Source organism: Gymnodraco acuticeps, unplaced genomic scaffold (genome assembly GCF_902827175.1).
Source record: "Gymnodraco acuticeps unplaced genomic scaffold, fGymAcu1.1, whole genome shotgun sequence".
Taxonomy (NCBI): domain Eukaryota; kingdom Metazoa; phylum Chordata; class Actinopteri; order Perciformes; family Bathydraconidae; genus Gymnodraco; species Gymnodraco acuticeps.
The window spans coordinates 494,273-513,331 of NW_022990358.1; the positions used below are offsets into that span (position 1 = coordinate 494,273).

At 38.8% G+C, this 19,059-nt stretch overlaps 1 protein-coding gene across 1 annotated transcript; it reads left to right on the forward strand.

The window, feature by feature from the left end:
• The first annotated feature begins 1,578 nt into the window (after positions 1–1,578).
• LOC117551275 (metal transporter CNNM3) lies at positions 1,579–18,818 on the forward strand. The gene is made up of 11 exons (XM_034224087.1): positions 1,579–2,319; positions 3,606–3,940; positions 4,657–4,833; positions 6,047–6,204; positions 6,647–6,790; positions 6,866–7,024; positions 7,868–8,037; positions 10,262–10,358; positions 11,138–11,268; positions 12,058–12,187; positions 15,625–18,818. Exons 1-11 carry the CDS (start codon positions 1,615–1,617, stop codon positions 15,672–15,674), a joined length of 2,256 nt encoding a protein of 751 aa, XP_034079978.1. The 5' UTR covers positions 1,579–1,614; the 3' UTR covers positions 15,675–18,818.
• The last annotated feature ends 241 nt before the right edge of the window (positions 18,819–19,059 follow it).

Sequence of the window (19,059 nt, forward strand, 5' to 3'; positions counted from 1 at the left end):
AAGCTACAGGTGTTCCCCACTAAAGGGTCCGTGTGGCAACACAATAAGCAAGGTGAATTATGTCCAATAACGTGTCACCACAATTGTACCTTGAAAATAAATAGCGGGTACATTTTACCCGTTGGCGGTTTTAGGTATACAGCTACCTCTGGCGGTTCTAGTGTTAAACTCTATTCTTGTTGTTTTTAACAACTTTTTTGTTACTGTCATATAGTATTTTATACCTGTTTTTCATTTAGTCTCATTAATAAATGATCATATCAAGGTGTGCCTTCACCTCACTGAGCTGAGGTTATTTGAGCCTCTCAGGAGAGAGCTCTCTTCCACCTGATTGTAGAAAAGCTCTTTAAATTTGTTAGCATAGCTAGCTAACCAGATGCTAATAACAACAGATCGCCACTGTGCTTACAACTAAAGACACAGCCACGCAAACACTGCGGCATGTGTCCGGCTCCTTATGGGTACTGCAATATTTGAAGGGCTGGAGCGGCGTTCCGGTGCTCTCTGTCAGAACTCCTTTCAGACGAGACATACGTTACGTTACGTTAAGACACGTTACGCTCGTGTTGTGTTCAAGGAACCTGTCCATGGCCAGGAAAAACAGCTACTCGCTTGTTTAATTTTTTGGGGTTTAGATTTCTTCTTCTTTTTTGAAGTGAGAAGTTGTCCGTCCGTCCGTCAGTCCGACTGACGGACGGACGGACTCCCCCACCCCCAAAACGAAAACTCTTCAGTTCTCCTCGAATTACACAAGTCACCCAAATCGGCGTTAAAAAAGCGGGAGGTGCCGAAAAATCCCCTATTAATGTCTTGATTATAGCTCCGTATAGGTCGGCGTCTGGGTCCGGATCCGGACCGCGGTCCGCCTGTTGCCGACCCCTGAATACACTGTACACATCAGCCTGTGAGCAGTGTGAACAGTGTATGAATATGCTAAGATATATAAAGTATGAAAACGGTAAGCAGTGCAAGTATAGTATAGTATAACAGATATTAATTTCATGATGATAAACATTGTGGAACAATGATGAAAAATGGGAATGGAAGTGGCGACGTAAAACTGACACAAAACAACAATAAACTTTTGCTAAGCCAATTGGAGAGTTTCATCAGCAGCACGGGGTAAAAACCACCAATGAGCGCTCAGCTCGAGATACCAGCGAGTCGTTTCCCATCAAGCATTTCGCTTCCGCAGCCCGTGGAGAGGAACTGCGCCGCCTCGCCGAGCCTCGCTCTCCCGCGAGATTTCAACGTCTCATGTAGGCGAGCCTCCAGAGCAAGTCGGACAAAATGACTAACCATCATGCAACGCACTAGCAAGACGTTGATCGCAATTGCGCAGGTCTGCGTCGGTCTCGCTTGTCTCAAACAAGCCTACTTACTCCAATTAGCTGACTTTCAGAGGAGGCGGTGCTGTAAAACAAAACCATTCAGAACCAAGCCCCAAAATGAACATATTTCCCAGAGCTCCGCCTGTATACGTAGAGCCAAAATGGCCGCCACGGAGATCAGTTGCAGTGTTCGTTTTGTTTGGCTGGCTCAGCCCGGGTGGGCGGGGCCGTTGTGGGGCAGGAGTCACATGATCCGCACAGAGCCAGGCTGACCAATTCCAATATGGTGGCCAGCTTGGCAGGTCTATGGTTCCTGTTGAAGATATTGTTGTTCTGCGGGATCAGGTACGGCGCCTGCAGCCAAGAGGCTCCACTGGTGCTGGGGCTGCGACTGGAGAACCCGGCGGGCCTGGTGTGCATGAAGGACCGCATCATCTCGGCGCCAGAAGGAGCCACGTTCAAGCTCCGTCTCTACGGGACTGAGCTGAATGGAAGCTGGCCGTGGGTGGCGTTCGCTGGGGCAGCTGGCGGAGCGGCAGGGGCGGTTGGGGATGCGCCTGACCCCTGCGGACAGGAGTCCAGCCATGGGCAGTCTGCCTTCCAGGTGACGGGGGAGTTCACCCCGGATGAGAAATACAGCGGGCTCATAACGGTGGAGGTCCGAAAAAGGAGCATCTCTGCGGGGGTCGGCAGCGGGAAGTCCTACTACCACCTGTGCGTGCAGAGCGGGGGGAAATGGGCTTCTTCGGGCCCGGACAGGCTGCGGATCAACACCGACACCGGGCTGCCCGCAGACTACATCCCGCCCTGGGGGCTGGCGGTGCTGGTGGTGTTGTTGCTGCTGGTGTGCGGACTGCTGAGGACAGTGAACCTCAGCCTGCTGTGGCTGGACCCCGTGGAGCTGTATGTGCTCCACAGCTGCGGGTCCGAGGAGGAGAAGCGGGCCGCCAAGCGCCTGGAGCCCATCAGGAGGAGAGGGAACTTCCTGGTAAGTTTCTGAAAACAAGGTGGGAAAGTCACATATCAGCAGGCAGAGTCGGGACAGCTGTTAGGGTATTACTATGTCTCTTCCCAAGGTTATTGCCTACATTAATACAACTAATCTTGTTATAATAATGAATAATATTGGAAATGTATGTGTCATAATTTGCATACACAGAGATAATCTGAACAAGCCAGATCCAAAACTTTAAATGTTAAACGTTTTTGGTTTTGTTGACATTTTTAAATGACAAATCAAGGTTTTTAGAGAGGGGATCCTGGGTATCTTTTTGTATCATTCCCCAAATCAAAGATACTATTAACAGCCACGTAACAATATATACTTTGTGCCATGTTTTTTAAGGATACAATGTGTCATTATTCAGGCTATTAATAACATATTACCAACCCCTTTTGTAAAAACCTTGACAAAATAGATGGGAGTGAAACTGGAAAGTTTGTCAGTGCTACTGATGTGAAGAATTCTGGCTCAGAGTATGAGAAAGACATTATTTTGAGAATACTACCTTTTTTATAAATAGTTTTGTAAAATTCTTCTCCTCCTTTTTCGAAGTTTTCTAGTGTATTTCATACATACAGAGACTTTTTGTATAACACATTTCAGAATGTTTAATTTTGAGGGAATTACTAGACAGAGGAAAAAAACAACAAAATGTGTTTTGGATGTTTTATTTTCGCTAGTCAATCAATCAATGTTTATTTATATAGCCCAATATCACAAATGTTACATTTGTCTCAGTGGACTTCACAGTTTGTACAGAATAACAGTATGACAATACTGAAAGAAAGACATGTTATGGAACAAAAATTGTCCAAACTCAAAATTGTACAATGTTTTTGCCTGTAGTGTCTCACCTTTATCAATAAAGGACAACAAAACATAACTCTGCAAGTGGCTAGGCATTAAATAAAATACTCTCCTACACTTAAATAAGACAGTTAACCCTTTATCGGGCGAGGAACCATAACCGCACACACCAAACATGGCGTCCCTCAGTGAGGTCGAGAAGCATGTGGTTTTCTCCCAGCCAATCAGCGAAGATCACTCTACGCCACAGAGCACGCCATTGGGGAATTTGACCAATCAGCAGAGGCCTAAAACGCGTTAGGGTTAACCTAATAGTGCCCTATAAAGGGTTGAGTCTGTAAAAACAGTATGCATGATGGAAAGAAACGTTTTGTAAGGATGAAAACATATTGTGGATTAAGAATATAACAGCTGAGTTTGAGTTTCTCACCCTAAATGTATTTCTCTGTATCCTCTCTCCCCAGGCATGCTCTCTGCTCTTCCTGTCGGTCCTGGGCCACTCAGTCCTCGGGGTCCTCCTGTACCGGGCGCTGGGCTCCATCCTCTCCGCCGTCTTCACCAGCGGCTTCCTCATCTTCCTCCTGGCTGAGCTGGCTCCTCACATCCTGTGCTCCGGGTACGGCTTCCAGCTGGCGCCGGGTCTCACCTGGCTGGCCCAGGTCTGTCTGGTGCTCACCTTCCCCCTGTCCTGCCCCCTGGGACTGATCCTGGACCTGGCGCTGAGGAGGGACATCACCACCTGTGGGATCAGGGAGAGGGCCATGGAGATGATCCGCACAAGTGTCAACGACCCTTACAGGTAAATAAAGACACGCATATCACAATCCGCGTCTCTGGAGCCCTTATCTCTGTAATTGCCTTCCTTTAAATGTTAAATAAGCTAGTTAAAATATTAAAGTCAAGATGGTAAACCTTTGTTTACTTTATTATAGGGTACTATAACATTTAGACAGGCCCTAAACGTGGTTGTTTTATTATAATGTTTATTACTTTATTTGTTTGTTGTATGCTTTGATCTATGTATTTTAGTTTATTGGGGCTAGGTTGTATGATGATTACAATTGATTAAGATAAGATGGACCTTTATTAATCCCTGTGGGAAAATTCAGTAGTTTAACAGCAACAGGGTAAGAATGAGCACAGATTCACACAGATTAGAGATGAATACAATTTAAAGATAAAATCAAAAATACAAATAAAATGTTATACAGTTATTTACAGTACAGTAACTTTAAAATAAGAAATGAATTAAAATGAACATATATACATATTTGGGTCGTGTGTATATATATATATATATATATATATATATATATATATATATATATATATATATATACATACACATATTAAATATATGTACTCTTTATTATTGCATGCATTTTTTTACCTGCTATGCCACTTTTGCTGTATCACTGTAAATAGCCCCGCTGCGGGACTAATAAAGGAATTCTGATTCTGATTCAAAACCTTTTTATGTTTTCCACGTCTCATCTACTCTGTGTTCTGTCCCAGTGAGTTTGTGAAGGAGGAGTTCAGCCGCGGGATGCTGCGCAGTAAGACGGTGGAGGACATCCTGACCCCGCTGAAGGACTGCTTCATGCTGCCCAGCTCCGTCATCCTGGACTTCTCCACCATGTCGGAGATCATGCAGAGCGGGTACAACAGGGTGCCCATCTACGAGGAGGAGAGGTGGGCTCAGGAACACGGTTTCTCCAAAACTTTGAAACAAAAGTTGTAGTTTGATGGTGAAAATAATAAATAACCAGAATATTGTACTTACAAACTACAATTTTGAAATGCTAGACCAGGAAGGATTAGAAATGGATTTGGTTAAAGCACTCAAAGTATTATACAAAACATATTGCTAGGAATATATATTTAAAAATGTAAAGTTTAATGTTATCCCTACAAATATTAGAGAGTTCCCACAGGTCCTTGAAATCCTTAAAAGTTTAAATTCTTGCACAAAATATATATTTTATGCAAGAACAGACATTTAAGTAATTTTACTTAGCTCCTTCATTTGAAAATAAATCTCTGTCTCTTATCACTCAACTCTCTAAATGTATGTGCACTGGTATGTCCTACTGGTGCATTTATTTACGTTATGTTAGGGCTGCTCGATTATGGCAAAAATCATAATCACGATTATTTTGGTCAATAATTGATATCACGATAATTAAATACGATTATTTATTGACTTTGAAAACATCCATTTATTGAACTTTAAAACAAAATGCAAATAATAATTTGAACAGTATCTTTTTAACTGTTGATTACCCTGAACCTATAATTCAACTGAAAAACCAATACTAAAATAAATGATATATTTCAATTTAAATAAATAATATCAACATAATAAATACCAATAAACAAGATCAACAAATATTTTGGAGCGCACTTCCACAAGCTACTAAACATATATTAATATGATAAATAAAAATAAATTAGACTAAAATAAATTAGATCAAATATGTTTCACTGTCACAACCTAGCAAAGCAAAATAATCGTTTTTTTATTATGTTTTCGTAATTGTGGCAGGCCAAAATCGTAATTGCGATTAAAATACGATGAATTGCACAGCCCTACGTTATGTTAGATTATTCCTTTTTATATAGTTGTGGATTTAGATACCTTCAGCCATAAGGCAGAACAATGTGGATCAGTTCAAGGTTTAAACTTTTCCAAATGAAAGAGTTATTTTTTAAGCCTTCTCTGGAGCACACTTGATTTCTCTTGGTAATGTTGGTTTAGTGACCTATTAGTGACTCATTACAAAAGTACACATAGGCAAACACACACAAAGACAACTTTCAGTGCCAACAAACAATAGATTTGGTATTTGGTTTCTTCACATGGCAATTCTCATGTCCACTCATTAACTTGTGTTTGACTTTCCAGGTCCAACATCGTGGAGATCCTGTACGTGAAGGACTTGGCTCTGGTGGACCCGGACGACTGCACCCCCATGACGACTATCACCAAGTTTTACAATCACCCACTGCACTACGTCTTCAACGACACAAAACTGGACGCCATGCTGGAGGAATTCAAGAAAGGTGTGCTCACATTCAAAGTGTCATAGCAGAGGTGTCTTTGATGTAACGTTTTTCATCCTTTTATTTAGATTTATTTACTAAATATCTTTACAGCTTGAAAAGTCTATAATCAAGGTTCCTTCAAAATAAGTTCTAAGCAGGTATTAAAAGTCTTTGATGTGCTGTAATGTTTATTATGAAATGTTTTTGTACATTGAAGAGATGTTGTTCATGAAATACTTTTACTAAATGTACTAAGCATTTAAAATAAAAACATGTCTACTGTGACTGTTATGCGGTTACAGATAATATAAAAAGGTTATTTCTTAATGTTAAAGCAGGATCTTAATGTTGTTAATAATTTCAAATTGTTGGAAAATTGTATATTTTTTGTAAATTGGTTGAACTGACCCTTTTAATAATCTCTTTATAAACTCCTTTCTGATCTTTCCTCTACTATCAGGTAACTCTCACATGGCCATCGTGCAGAAGGTAAACAACGAGGGGGAGGGGGATCCTTTCTACGAGGTGCTGGGATTGGTCACGCTGGAGGACGTCATCGAGGAGATCATCAAATCAGAGATCCTGGATGAATCTGACGGCTACTGTAAGTTTGTCGATTGTAAATGTGATTGTTCATTTAGCATCCTATGTATGTCATTAAGATTTCCTCCTCCTGTAGTGGACAGGAAGGTGAAGCGGCCCCTCGCCCCGCTGGAGATTTCTCTGGAGCCTCGAACCGTTCACGAGGAGTTTTCTCTCTTCAAGCCTCCTGAGGGAGAACCCAAGATCCGAACATCCCCACAGCTCCTGCTGGCCACACACCGCTTCTTGTCCAGAGGTCTGTCCATCTTAACTTACGCTCATACGTATACAGTATGTACACTACTGTATGAAGTTATCTCCTGCAACCAAAGCTTGAATGGATACATTCAAAAGGCTCAAGGATAGTCTATATTTTTGAATGGTCTTTTATGCCTTTAGATTGTAGAAAGCCCTTTTTACAAATGGATGGTATTTGGTAAAAAAAAAAAAGGGGTTTGTTTTGCAAATGAAATGGCAGAAAGAGACAAACGGGGAGAATAAATCCCTAGTATTTGGTCAAAGAAACGGGAAGCTTAGCATTTAGATGTGTGGAGATTTGAATAGGAACAGGTTTCAGTGTCAAGTGCACAATGATGCTTTTATAAACATGCAAACTTCACATAAGAAATATATATTTTGGGTTAACAAGAAATATCAGCTAATAGTGCTTTAGTCTGACAAAATATAGTTTAACATCGAGACTTCTCTGAAATAAATCCAACTTTCCAACACTTTTCTCACCTGCCAATTATGTGGCAACATCAACAAAATGTTTTTTTGAAATCTTTTTTACAAAAGCCAATATGAAAGGAAATCAGAAAAGAATGAATATAACAGCTGATTCCAAAGGTTTCACAGTGGTGTGTGTGATGGGACGGACTGAGTGAGGCTGTGTTTGCTCACGCTCCTCACACTGATTAAATGAGTCACAGTTTAACCCCACACATGTCATTATTATGCTCCTGTCACTTATTATAATTCAGCCGAAGGCTCAGGATAATAGGACAACGAAACTGCAAAGAAGTTATATGACGTCTAATTGTATAGATATATTTGACAGTTCACCATATCGTGTGTCTCTTACCTTTGACCCCTGCAGAGGTGTCACACTTCAGCCCCGGACGTGTTTCTGAGAAGATCTTGTTTCACCTGCTCCGTCACCCCAGTGTCAATCAGGAAGTGCACTTTGACCCGACCAACCGTCTGAGCGCGGCTCACTACCTGTACACACGCAACCACCCGGTGGACTACTTCATCCTGCTGCTGCAGGTGGACACACACACATTGTATTCACACATTTATTTCAGTCAAATGTACTTTACTCACTTTATAGGAATACTTTGAAGCCACAATATATGAACTGTCACTGTAGAAAAGAGGTACATGTAGGTAGATATAAAAGTGACATTTTGACTTATTGGTTGATTTACTTTCATCTTCAAAACTGCAGTCATTAAACCGCTCTTAAAAAAGAATAATCTAGACGCTTCAGTAATGAACAATTACAGGCCCATATCAAACCTCCCATTTCTAGGTAAAATCATTGAAAAAGTAGTCTTTCAACAGTTGAGTAATTTCTTGCATTTAAATAACTGTTTTGATGTGTTCCAGTCAGGCTTTCGTCCAAACCACAGCACTGAGACTGCTCTTGTAAAGGTCTTCAATGACATCCACTTAAACACAGACAGTGGCAGAACTTCAGTGTTAGTACTATTAGATCTCAGTGCTGCGTTTGACACTGTTGACCACAGCATATTACTAGACCGACTGGAAAACTGGGTGGGACTTTCGGAAACAGTTCTGAATTGGTTTGAATCCTACTTAAAGGACAGAAACAACTTTGTTTCTATAGGTAAATACACATCTGAGTTGACAAATATGACATGTGGGGTTCCTCAAGGCTCCATCTTGGGGCCTCTTCTCTTTAACATCTACATGCTACCACTAGCTCAGATAATGAAAAACAACAAAATAAGTTACCATAGCTATGCGGATGACACACACATTTACATAGTATTTTAACTGGAGAATAGTCTCCTGGTGAAATGGTTGAGTAAGTGCATTGAACAAATCAATGACTGGATGTGTCAGAACTTTCTCCAATTAAACAAAGACAAAACTGAGGTAATGGTTTTTGGAGCCAAGGCAGAACGTTTAAAAGTTAGCGCTGAGCTTCAGCCTGCAATGTTCAAAACAACAGATAAAGCCAGAAATCTAGGTATAGTCATGGACTCTGACCTGAGTTTCAACAGTCACATTAAAACTGTTACTAAATCAGCCTACTATCACCTAAAGAACATATCTAGGATTAAAAGACTGTCACAGCAGGATTTGGAAAAACTTGTCCATGCTTTTATCTTCAGTAGACTCGACTACTGCAATGGTGTCTTCACAGGTCTCACTAAAAAATCTATTAGGAAGCTGCAGCTGATTCAGAACGCTGCTGCTCGAGTCCGCACTAACACTAAGAAAGTGGATCACATCACTCCTGTTCTGAAGTCTTTACACTGGCTTCCTGTGTGTCAAAGAATATATTTTAAAATACTGCTGCTGGTTTATAAAGCACTGAATGGTTTAGGCCCAAAATACATTTCTGACCTCCTGCTAAATTATGAACCATCCAGATCTCTCAGATCTTCAGGGACTGGTCAGCCTTCTGTCCCCAGAGTCTAAACATGGTAAAGCAGCGTTCAGTTATTATGCTCCAAATATCTGGAACAAACTCCCAGAAACCTGCAGGTCTGCTACAACTCTGACTACTTTTAAATCCAGGCTGAAGACTTTTCTTTTTGCCGCTGCTTTTAATTGAAACTGAGCCGTTGTGTTCATCAGTAAAGTGGAACTTCTGTGTGAACTATTCATATCTTAATGCACTGTAACTTTTTATTCATGTACTTTTTATTCATGTATTTTTTCTTTTAATGTTTCTTTTATTATCTTTTACTGTTTTTAAATGCCTTTGTCTGAATGTCTTTCATTTTTGTAAAGCACCTTGAATTGCCTTGTGTTGAAAGGTGCTATATAAATAAACTTGCCTTGCCTTGCCTTTAAAATGAGTTTGAGACTTTTAAAATAGTTTTTCAAGCAGATCTCAGTTTTAAATATCAGGATACTTCAATATAAGCTTCTACAATATTGTGGTATAGAATAACAAATCATGATAAGATCAATACATATTGAATAAATCTATCAAATAAAATTAAAATGTAAGAAATAACACAGGTTAATGTGTTTAACAGCATACTTTAAAACAGTGTTTATAGATACCTATGAGGAAACATTGTATTATCAGCTAGAAGAATTATCTCTTTTTTAAAACGTTATGAGTAAACTTAAGGATGGGGAGAAACTGCTATTAAATCAGATTCACAAGAAAAAAATTACCGGCTTGTAAAGAGCAGACAGTTTTACATCTTTTGGAGTTTATAGTATACTTTTTCTTTATTTAACCCGAAAATCTTTCAACATAAACATGCTTGCTGTCTGTGTTCAGGGTCGTGTGGAGGTGGAGATCGGGAAAGAGGGCCTGAAGTTTGAGAACGGAGCGTTTACATACTACGGCGTGTCTGCGCTCACGCTGCCATCTTCAGGTGAGATTAAAAACAACTGGACGATTTTTTTATATGGAAGAAACTTCTTACAAACGCAGAAGGTGGTTCATAAGATTTGATCATCAGTATTTTAATTGAATAGAGAATCAGGAGACGGTTGAAAAAAGTTTGCTGACATTAAACCCATTTATCAGAGATGTTAGAGCCATGAGTTTTATTTGGATATCTACCTTTTAGACTGTACAGCTCTTTTCATTTTAAAAACAGATGTTACAATTTTTATACATACAACTTTTGACTTTCAGTACTAGCTTCTTTTCATTTATCTTTTACATTGTTTATTGTGACCTTTTATTAAAATACCAAGGAAAACTACTTATTCACCTGATTCAATAGTCGTATATTAATTAAAAACCAAAATAATTATAACCCAAACATATTAAATTTACAATCACACAAATTTAAAATAGCAACAAATTCCCTCAACTACAACATTCGAAACTAGAGAACGTCTTGTATATTTCTCTGATAGATGACTCACTTTATAATCAATTTTTTGGGAGGGATCACAGCAGCCTATTTGTACAATAATGACAAATAGTACTGGTGAAGTTTATTTGAGGTTAGATTCACCTCTAACATGTTCTGTCAAGTTTGAGCATTTATCATGCAGTTGAAACATTAAGCATGCAGCAGTTTCCACTTGTTGTCATGGTTTATGTAACTGAGGTTTATTTGAGTCGACACCTGACTATAAAAATGAGGTTGCAGGATTGCAGAAATTGTGCTGACTGTGTGTGTGTGTGTGTTGTGTGTAGTGCATCAGTCTCCTGTGTCGACCCAGTGTCAGTCTCCCAGAGATCCGTTCGAGTCAGCAGACGCCACCAGCCCGTCCAGTTATTGTCCCGACTACACCGTCCGAGCTCTCACTGACCTGCAGCTCATACGCGTAAGTGTGTGTGTTTTCAGTCACTTAAAAAGTCAGACACCCTCACACTCAGCAGGTCACCCTTGAAAAAGAGAGCAATGATCTCAATGGGATTCACCTGCATAAATAAAGGTATGAAATGAAATGAAGACACACATTTTTGGGATGTCCAAGATGAACTGGATGTCCGACTCCAAGATCGAGCCCAAAAATACCCATCAACATGAACTGTTATGCAAAAGGACCCGATTAGGGATCAAACATATTTATTTTATTTGACTATAATTATGGATATAATTATAAATGTATCACTTTGTTTAACAAATGAATATACCTGTACATATTGAATTCCCAGAGCAACATGCATCCAAATCCACAGGGAGGAATACAGATTGTAAACAGCAGTCAATAAAGAGTGAAATACTCATTCTTACACCCATAGCGTAGCTTTTTCACATTACCCCCCCAACAGTCAAGATTATCCCCCTACCCAAGTGTTGCCATGACAATCTTAGGCCTGTTTAACTTTCTTGGTTTGAGACTTACAGACAAGATTTGGGCAACACGTCTCTTAAAATATTGTTTGCCTCCTTAATGTGTTTCATTATTAGCTGCTTGTCAATGGCACCTGTTGAATAGAGACGTCAAAATTACATATATTAAAAAAACAATTTGTTTGTGGTTAAGGCATTTTCTGCCTGCATATATTTCTATACACTTCTATTCACATTCCAAATCGATATTAAACAGCCTGACAGTCTTTAATTAAAGTGTGATGTTGAGTCAACCTGCTCAATTTTGTTTTTCTAGGTGACACGTCTGCAGTATCTGAACGCTCTCATGGCGTCCCGGGTCGGTCAGAGTCCTGATCCTCCAGAGATCAAGATCCTGCCCAACAGTCAGACCAAGCTGCTCAACGAGAAGAACACCACACAGCAAGGTGAGTCCGTCTGAACCACGTCTGATCTCTGCTGCAGTTTGGTCTCAAAACTAACATTTTATTACTGATAAATCGCTAAAACTCTTGAATTTAGGGCTGGGCAAACTAAATCAAATATTGCACAACTTTTGACTGAATACCTCAATATCAATATTACGGCAATATTGTGGGGGTCATTATTTGAGCTTTCACAAAACATTTACACTATACGATTTATAATTATTAATATTCAGTATCATTGATAAAGGGACTAAGTCGGTAAAGGCAAATAAAAGAAGAGGAATAAAAAAACGCCATATATGATATGCAAATTTCAGACAATATAGTCTCATATCACGATGTTGATATAATATCGTTATATTGCCCAGTTCTATTTGAATGGAAACGTCTTTGTAGTACTCTTGCTGCCTTTTCCTGTTTGCTTTCAGCTGATGATAATACTTTCTCTCTCTTTTCTTTTCCTTCCTTGCGTGCCTCCATGTCTTCTTCTCTCTTCTCTGGCTGTGCAGCGTTCCCTGTAAACTTTTCAATCTTTGACACCATTGAGAACTACTGTTAGTTTGATTTGTGCATGAGGTAAATGAAATGCAGACAGACTGTACATACAGCACACTCCTCTTGAAAGTGTAACGGGACTCTTTTTAACCTTTCAAATTTGCCGTCCCAGTGGGTGCAGTTTATTTTCATAAGACTTATTCGTGTGTGTGTGTGTAAGTGTTTGTGAGGCTCTATAACCTTTATTTCTCCATCCTGTCTTCTTCCTAGTTTCTGCTTTTCCCTGAAATCATCTCACTTCTCTCTGTTGGGTATGTAAATGTTGTGTCATATCTGGTTAACACAGAAATGTCAGGATTTTCTATCAATAAAGATAATATTATAATGACTTTAAAGGGATCAAATGTGTATACTGGCATCCATAATGGAGGCTCAGCGACAGGAAGCCAAAGAAACTACCTGAGGTGAAAGGGACAAGTGCATAGATGTAAATACAGGTCTGAATAACTGCAGAACTTGCTTAAGAAAGCTCTTATTTTTAAGTTTTCTTCATTATAAAAGTACAACCAAGCCTATTTTCAATTTAAAGTAAATCGATGATCCTTTCATCTTAAGTGGTTCATTTTTACCCTAATAAAAAAAGAAAGTTTAAACTCCTAAGATATTAAAGAAATGAAGGGGTAATGCTATTTGGCAACAATTTATTTTAAACCTATTCAAAACAATACACTTATAAACCCTAATATATTTCAATACATTAACTATTCTCTTAAAATCATCGAAAAAAGTTGTAATCAAAATGTTACTCGAACAGGTGAAAGTAGTGCATTAGTTTGGGACTATTTTCAGCGGCGGATTGATCCACATTTGGTTCTCTACTGAGTATTTGATGCAGCAGGACTGTGTGATTGCTTTAAAATAACACAACACACAGTAGAGGTTTCTCAATACTCAAATTTCCCCTCCTCGACTCCTATCCTCGACTCCCCTCCTCGAGACTTGGTGCCGCCCACAGGAGATGCGAGCGGAGGAGAGAGGAGGGGAAGCAGTAGGCGGTTAGAGAAATGAGAACTCCTCTCCTCTGAGTGGTAATTTTAAAGAGACGTCCATTAATGATGACAGGAGGCACAGCAGCCCTCTGTCTGATAGACAGATGTGTTCATGATGACTTATATATTTACTTTGATTCATTGACAGTGCGGTATAATGAGACAATAACAGGCTACAGATGCGGACATATATACACACACATATATGTATATAAATATATACAATTTCAGAATCAAACAAGTATGAGAGCACTCTCATAATAACGTAACACAATCAGAGACTGGATATATCCCCCCCCCCCCCCCCCCCCCCCCCTCTCTCTGGTCGCTGAAATGGGGAATTGAAATTACGGGCCAAAAGTTGTACAAGTATTAAAAGTAAGCATAGGTCACCAAACCAACTGAGACCCGTCTGTCCGCCACATCTACGCACTGTACCACACACACCTACACACTGTACCACACACACCTACACACTGTACCACACACACACCTACACACTACACTGTACCACACACACCTACTGCTCCTAAAGCATAATCAGGCTACAGCCGTTGTGTATTTTATTATGTGAAGCACTAAATGGTCTCAGAAAAATATCGACTCTTTGTTTGTAGATATCTACTAAACTACAGCAAACAAATACAGAAAGTAATGTAGGCCTGTTATACTGAGTGATATATATTTTACACACTGCTCTGCTTTCTGCACGGACCTCACAGCTGTTCTCACTGTAAACATTGCGTTGTGATGAAAGCAGTTACTAATATAATATCCAAGGGATGCATGCAGAGCTGTCATTGGCTGACATAAGTCCGCCTCCACCGTTCCCGGAAATGCATCCGTGGAGGAGCCGTGGAGGATGCATCAGTGTCTCCTCGGTTAGAGTTCCTCCAGAGAGCCTCCTCGACGCTCGATGCTCGGTCCTCGGTCCTCGGTCCTCGAAGTGCATTTAGAGAAATGAGATGTCCTTCAACTGGCGCGCTAAAATTCATTTCCGGGTCACTACCGGAGGACCGAGGAGTCGAGGAGGGGAAATTTGAATATTGAGAAACCTCTAGTGTGTTGATGGTAAAGGAGGAACATGTCACCCAGTGCAACAATGTGACTCATTGATGAGTTTTTGTGAGGGAAGTAATCAGTCAGCAGGTTGATGTAGTATCACTTCTCAGTTGGAAACGGATCAGAAAATAACCGTCCAAACCACTGAGCAGAAAGTGAGTTTGATATTGGAGCAGAAGGACTCCAATATGTCTGTCTGAGGGTGTGTTGGATCACCAAGTGTAGTAAAAAAGACAAGATGGCACAAAAGAAGAAGAAGCCTCTGAGAGAAGCATGATAAGCTGACTGATATGAACATTTAAATTAACTATCATATTTACGGAATTTCTTTGAAAACACAGATGTTTAATTTGAGTTTGCCTCTCACAGATTCATGATGTTTATTGTCACTTTGTTTACGATTATACAAGTACAATTGTATGAAATACTTTTGGTTGGATGCAAAAAAATATATACATATAATTGGTAACAGAATATAACGGTGATAAAATATAAGCAGCAATTCAATTAAAGAAAAAACATGTAAAGTCAATCTAAAAAAATATGTATTTTTGTTTGTTGGAATTGTTAAAAGGGGCAATTAGGTTTTTAATTCGTTTTCTTTCCATTTGGAGCAACAAATAGAAGTCTTGTTTCACTTTGACTTCTTCTTTTACTAATCTTTAACTCTGGCCCTTCTTCGTCTCTCTTGTGCCATCTTGCATGTTTCCCACTTTTCTATGTCCTCCGTCACCTTTAAATGTGTGTGTCTGCGCCTGTGTGTGTGTTTTCTCCATTTGATATCATCCCTCACTCACCCCAACTCTCCTTCTCATTGGTCGGGTTCCACAGGTGGCAGTAGCGCCCAGGAGAGCTCCACAGAAGAAGAGGCTCATGGGTAATGCGGTTCTGACCTGCCCCAACCCAGTAGAGATTTTAGTTTGTTTTATTAATGACTCATCTATGGCTGGAACGTAGTTATTGGACAAGACTGGAGTGAGAGTGATTTTATTTGTTTTGTAGATCCACTGCTCACATATCTCATTCCTTTTTTGTGATTTTCATTGCAATATTATTTGATGCTGTTTCATACACTTTGAACTATATTTCTTCCAGGTTTGTACTAAACTCTGCATTGCCATGATTCCTCACTTGTGACTGTCTGGGTGCCAAAGCTACGTGTGTGTGTGTGTGTGTGTGTGTGTGTGTGTGTTGTCTGTACCCGTGTGTGCATCCGTCCGTTTGAGACATTCAAAAGAAATAACACAGGTTGGTTCAAAGCAGATTTGCACATTGAGGTTGTGCACTGTAGATAGTCTTAAGCTATTTTTCAAGCTGTAAGGTACGTCCACATTTTTCTACCCTCACACAACATTGCTGTCAGACACAAAGGTGTGTGTGTTCAGCTTCCAGTGATTAGTTTATCATTTAAATATTCATTAAGTCAAGTGAAGGGTAAAGGACTGTGGCCACGGATGTAACCAAAGTAAAAAGAAGACTAATATTTTTTTATCGATGCTGAAATTGAACAGAAACTAAAGGGCCTCCAGGTGAAGATGTTGGTTGTAAAAAGAGCTGAAACAATGAATACATTCTCAGAAAAGAATCGGCAACTATTTTATTAATCAACTAATTGTCTTTGTCATCATATGACAATCATATCATATGCTGCTATTCTTTGTCTTATGTATACAAGCTGAATATGTTGTGTTTTGAAAGACACAAGGCATTGGAAGATGTCACTTTGGTCTTAAATTGGGCAGACATTTCATAGATCGAACAAACTCGGCAAAAGCAAGAAATCGTCCAACATCAGTGTTTTCTTTGGTACAGTATCCAATGTCTGGGCAGCATATAGTTCCCACATTAACATTTGTTAACACTGGATTCATATTGTGTTCAGTTGCATGTGGTCAAACATTAAACGTTTGCTTTTTAGGTGAAGGGAGGATACAACGTTTTGTAGAAAGATGTGATTCGATTAGTTTATTTGAAAGATTATTAATCAGCAAGTTAATTTACAAGTATTTCTTCAAGTAAGGTATTGATAAAAGTATGCAGTTGGTATCTGTACCAAAACTCAGGTATTCAGAATCAGAATATCTTTATTCCTCGGGGAAATGTACATCGTTACAGCAAAGTGAAGATAGAGAGATAAGATAAAGGGCATGCACAAAAAATATATAAGTAAAAGGTAATTACAAATTACAATTTACATACGTAGTAGATTTTCCAAATTACATATTGTACAACAGTGATGTCGTTGTCTTCAACTGATTGTATCAGTTTGAAACATTTTGAATTGAATTCCAATCAGTAAATTGATTGACATACAATTAAACAATAATCTTAACGATCAAATTAATATCTTCGGCCATTTTTTCTTACATTCGGTGCTGTAGTGAGTTTTAGGAGCAGCAGGACAGTGTATGTGGGATTGAGGCAAAAATAAACTACAATGTGTGTTCATGCTAATGATGAAACATGTCCCTCGGTGTGGCAGTGTGGCCTATTTGTGTGTTTTAAATAGTTTTCGGACAACAATGGAGCTCTATGGCACAAAGAGGAAGAGTTATCAGGCTTTGCAGGAGATTAAATTAATCTCTCTAAATCTTCTGTCTTTGTTATCATATGTTTTGGTCACTTTACCATTCCAGTACATGTTCACATCTGTTTGTTTTATCCGTCTGTCTATCAATGTGTGTCTGTGTGTGTGAGTGACATACAATATTTCACTAGTACACATAAGCAAGCAAGCATCCAGTCTTCACCTTACCCATCCTGATGATTTGCCTAACATGCATGGTAAGCTTCTGTCAGTCATTGTTGCATGAGTGTAAACATAATTATAGAATATGTCAGAAATGGCTTCTAAAAAACCTAACCCTTTGTGTTTCCAGTTTGTACATTCATGTATTTACCGTAAAGAGGAATCTCTCTGTAGGCTGTATTCAAATGTGTGTTTTAAAGGATATTTTGAATGCAGTACTCACATGCAAACCTTGTTGAGGAAGTCTATACTGGCCATAAAGTGGCTCCTTTGTTCTGCAACAACACTGTAAAAAAATTGGGGAAACAATTAATACTCACGGCAGAAATACACTCAGATGTGTGCTCAAAAATACCCACTTTGTATTTAAATTTGTATTGTTCGAACACGGTCGCACACGAAGGCGATAATTATTTTTAATTAATGGAAATGAGTGCAGTGGTAGAATAAATAATCAGATCCTTTACTTAAGTAACGTTCCACACTATAGAAATACTCGTATACAAGTTAAAATTCCTGAAATTAAAAGTATTCATCATGCAGTAAAATGTTCATATTCAAGGTTTTAGTTCTAAAGAGGTTCTTTTGGATCAATATCGGTGCTGCATTATGTGTATGTTGCATTGTATTGCTTTAGATTTTAAGGTTGTGCTCATTTTAGTATTATTATACTCGAATAGAATATGCTCAACACACATATGAGCACTGTTAAAATAAACTTCTGCCATGTAAGCATCAGCAGGGTTATTTAGGAGTCGGCTCTGTTACATTTCCACCATTTCTGTTTATTTTTTGTCCATTTTATTCAATGTTTATTTGATTCATTCATTGTTATCACCATTGCCATATTCCAGGAGACATCTTTGTGATTCTGAGTAAATATTTTTCAGCCGTTTCCTTTTATTTTGTTGTAATAAGTTCATGTGTATGGTATCAAGAGACTGAATGTAAAAGGATAATCGTTACTTTGTACTGATTGAGAGATTTTTCTGGTTGAAGAAGTGTGTATTAATATATGACTGCTTAGATATATTATAATTTGAGGATGTAGTTTTTAGGTAATCAGTTTTCAGGTACAATAACACTGTTACTACAAGAGTTATTGAGAGGTATACATTTAAAGCAATTCCTCTTTCTGTAAAGATTACATTTGTATAGAACTTTATTTTAGTTTTTGGGAATGCTGCCAGTTTGTTTTGGTGCATCGAGACTCCATTACATTTAACACTTTCAATAATCAAGTTTCTTAGGAAATAAACTCAATCCTATTCTAAAATGTGTTTGTTTTTATTTCCCATTCTCTTATTTTACACACTTTATAATTACGTTATTTACAACATACTTTACTACAAAAACATTTTATGAGTATTTTCCGACCGTTTTCTATGACATTTTATTTAATGACATATATTGTGACGTACTATATGAAGATACATTTTATGACATGATGTACAATCAAATGTTTTCTGATGTTTTCAACATAAACGTTGCAAAAAAATTTTCGACATAATATACTA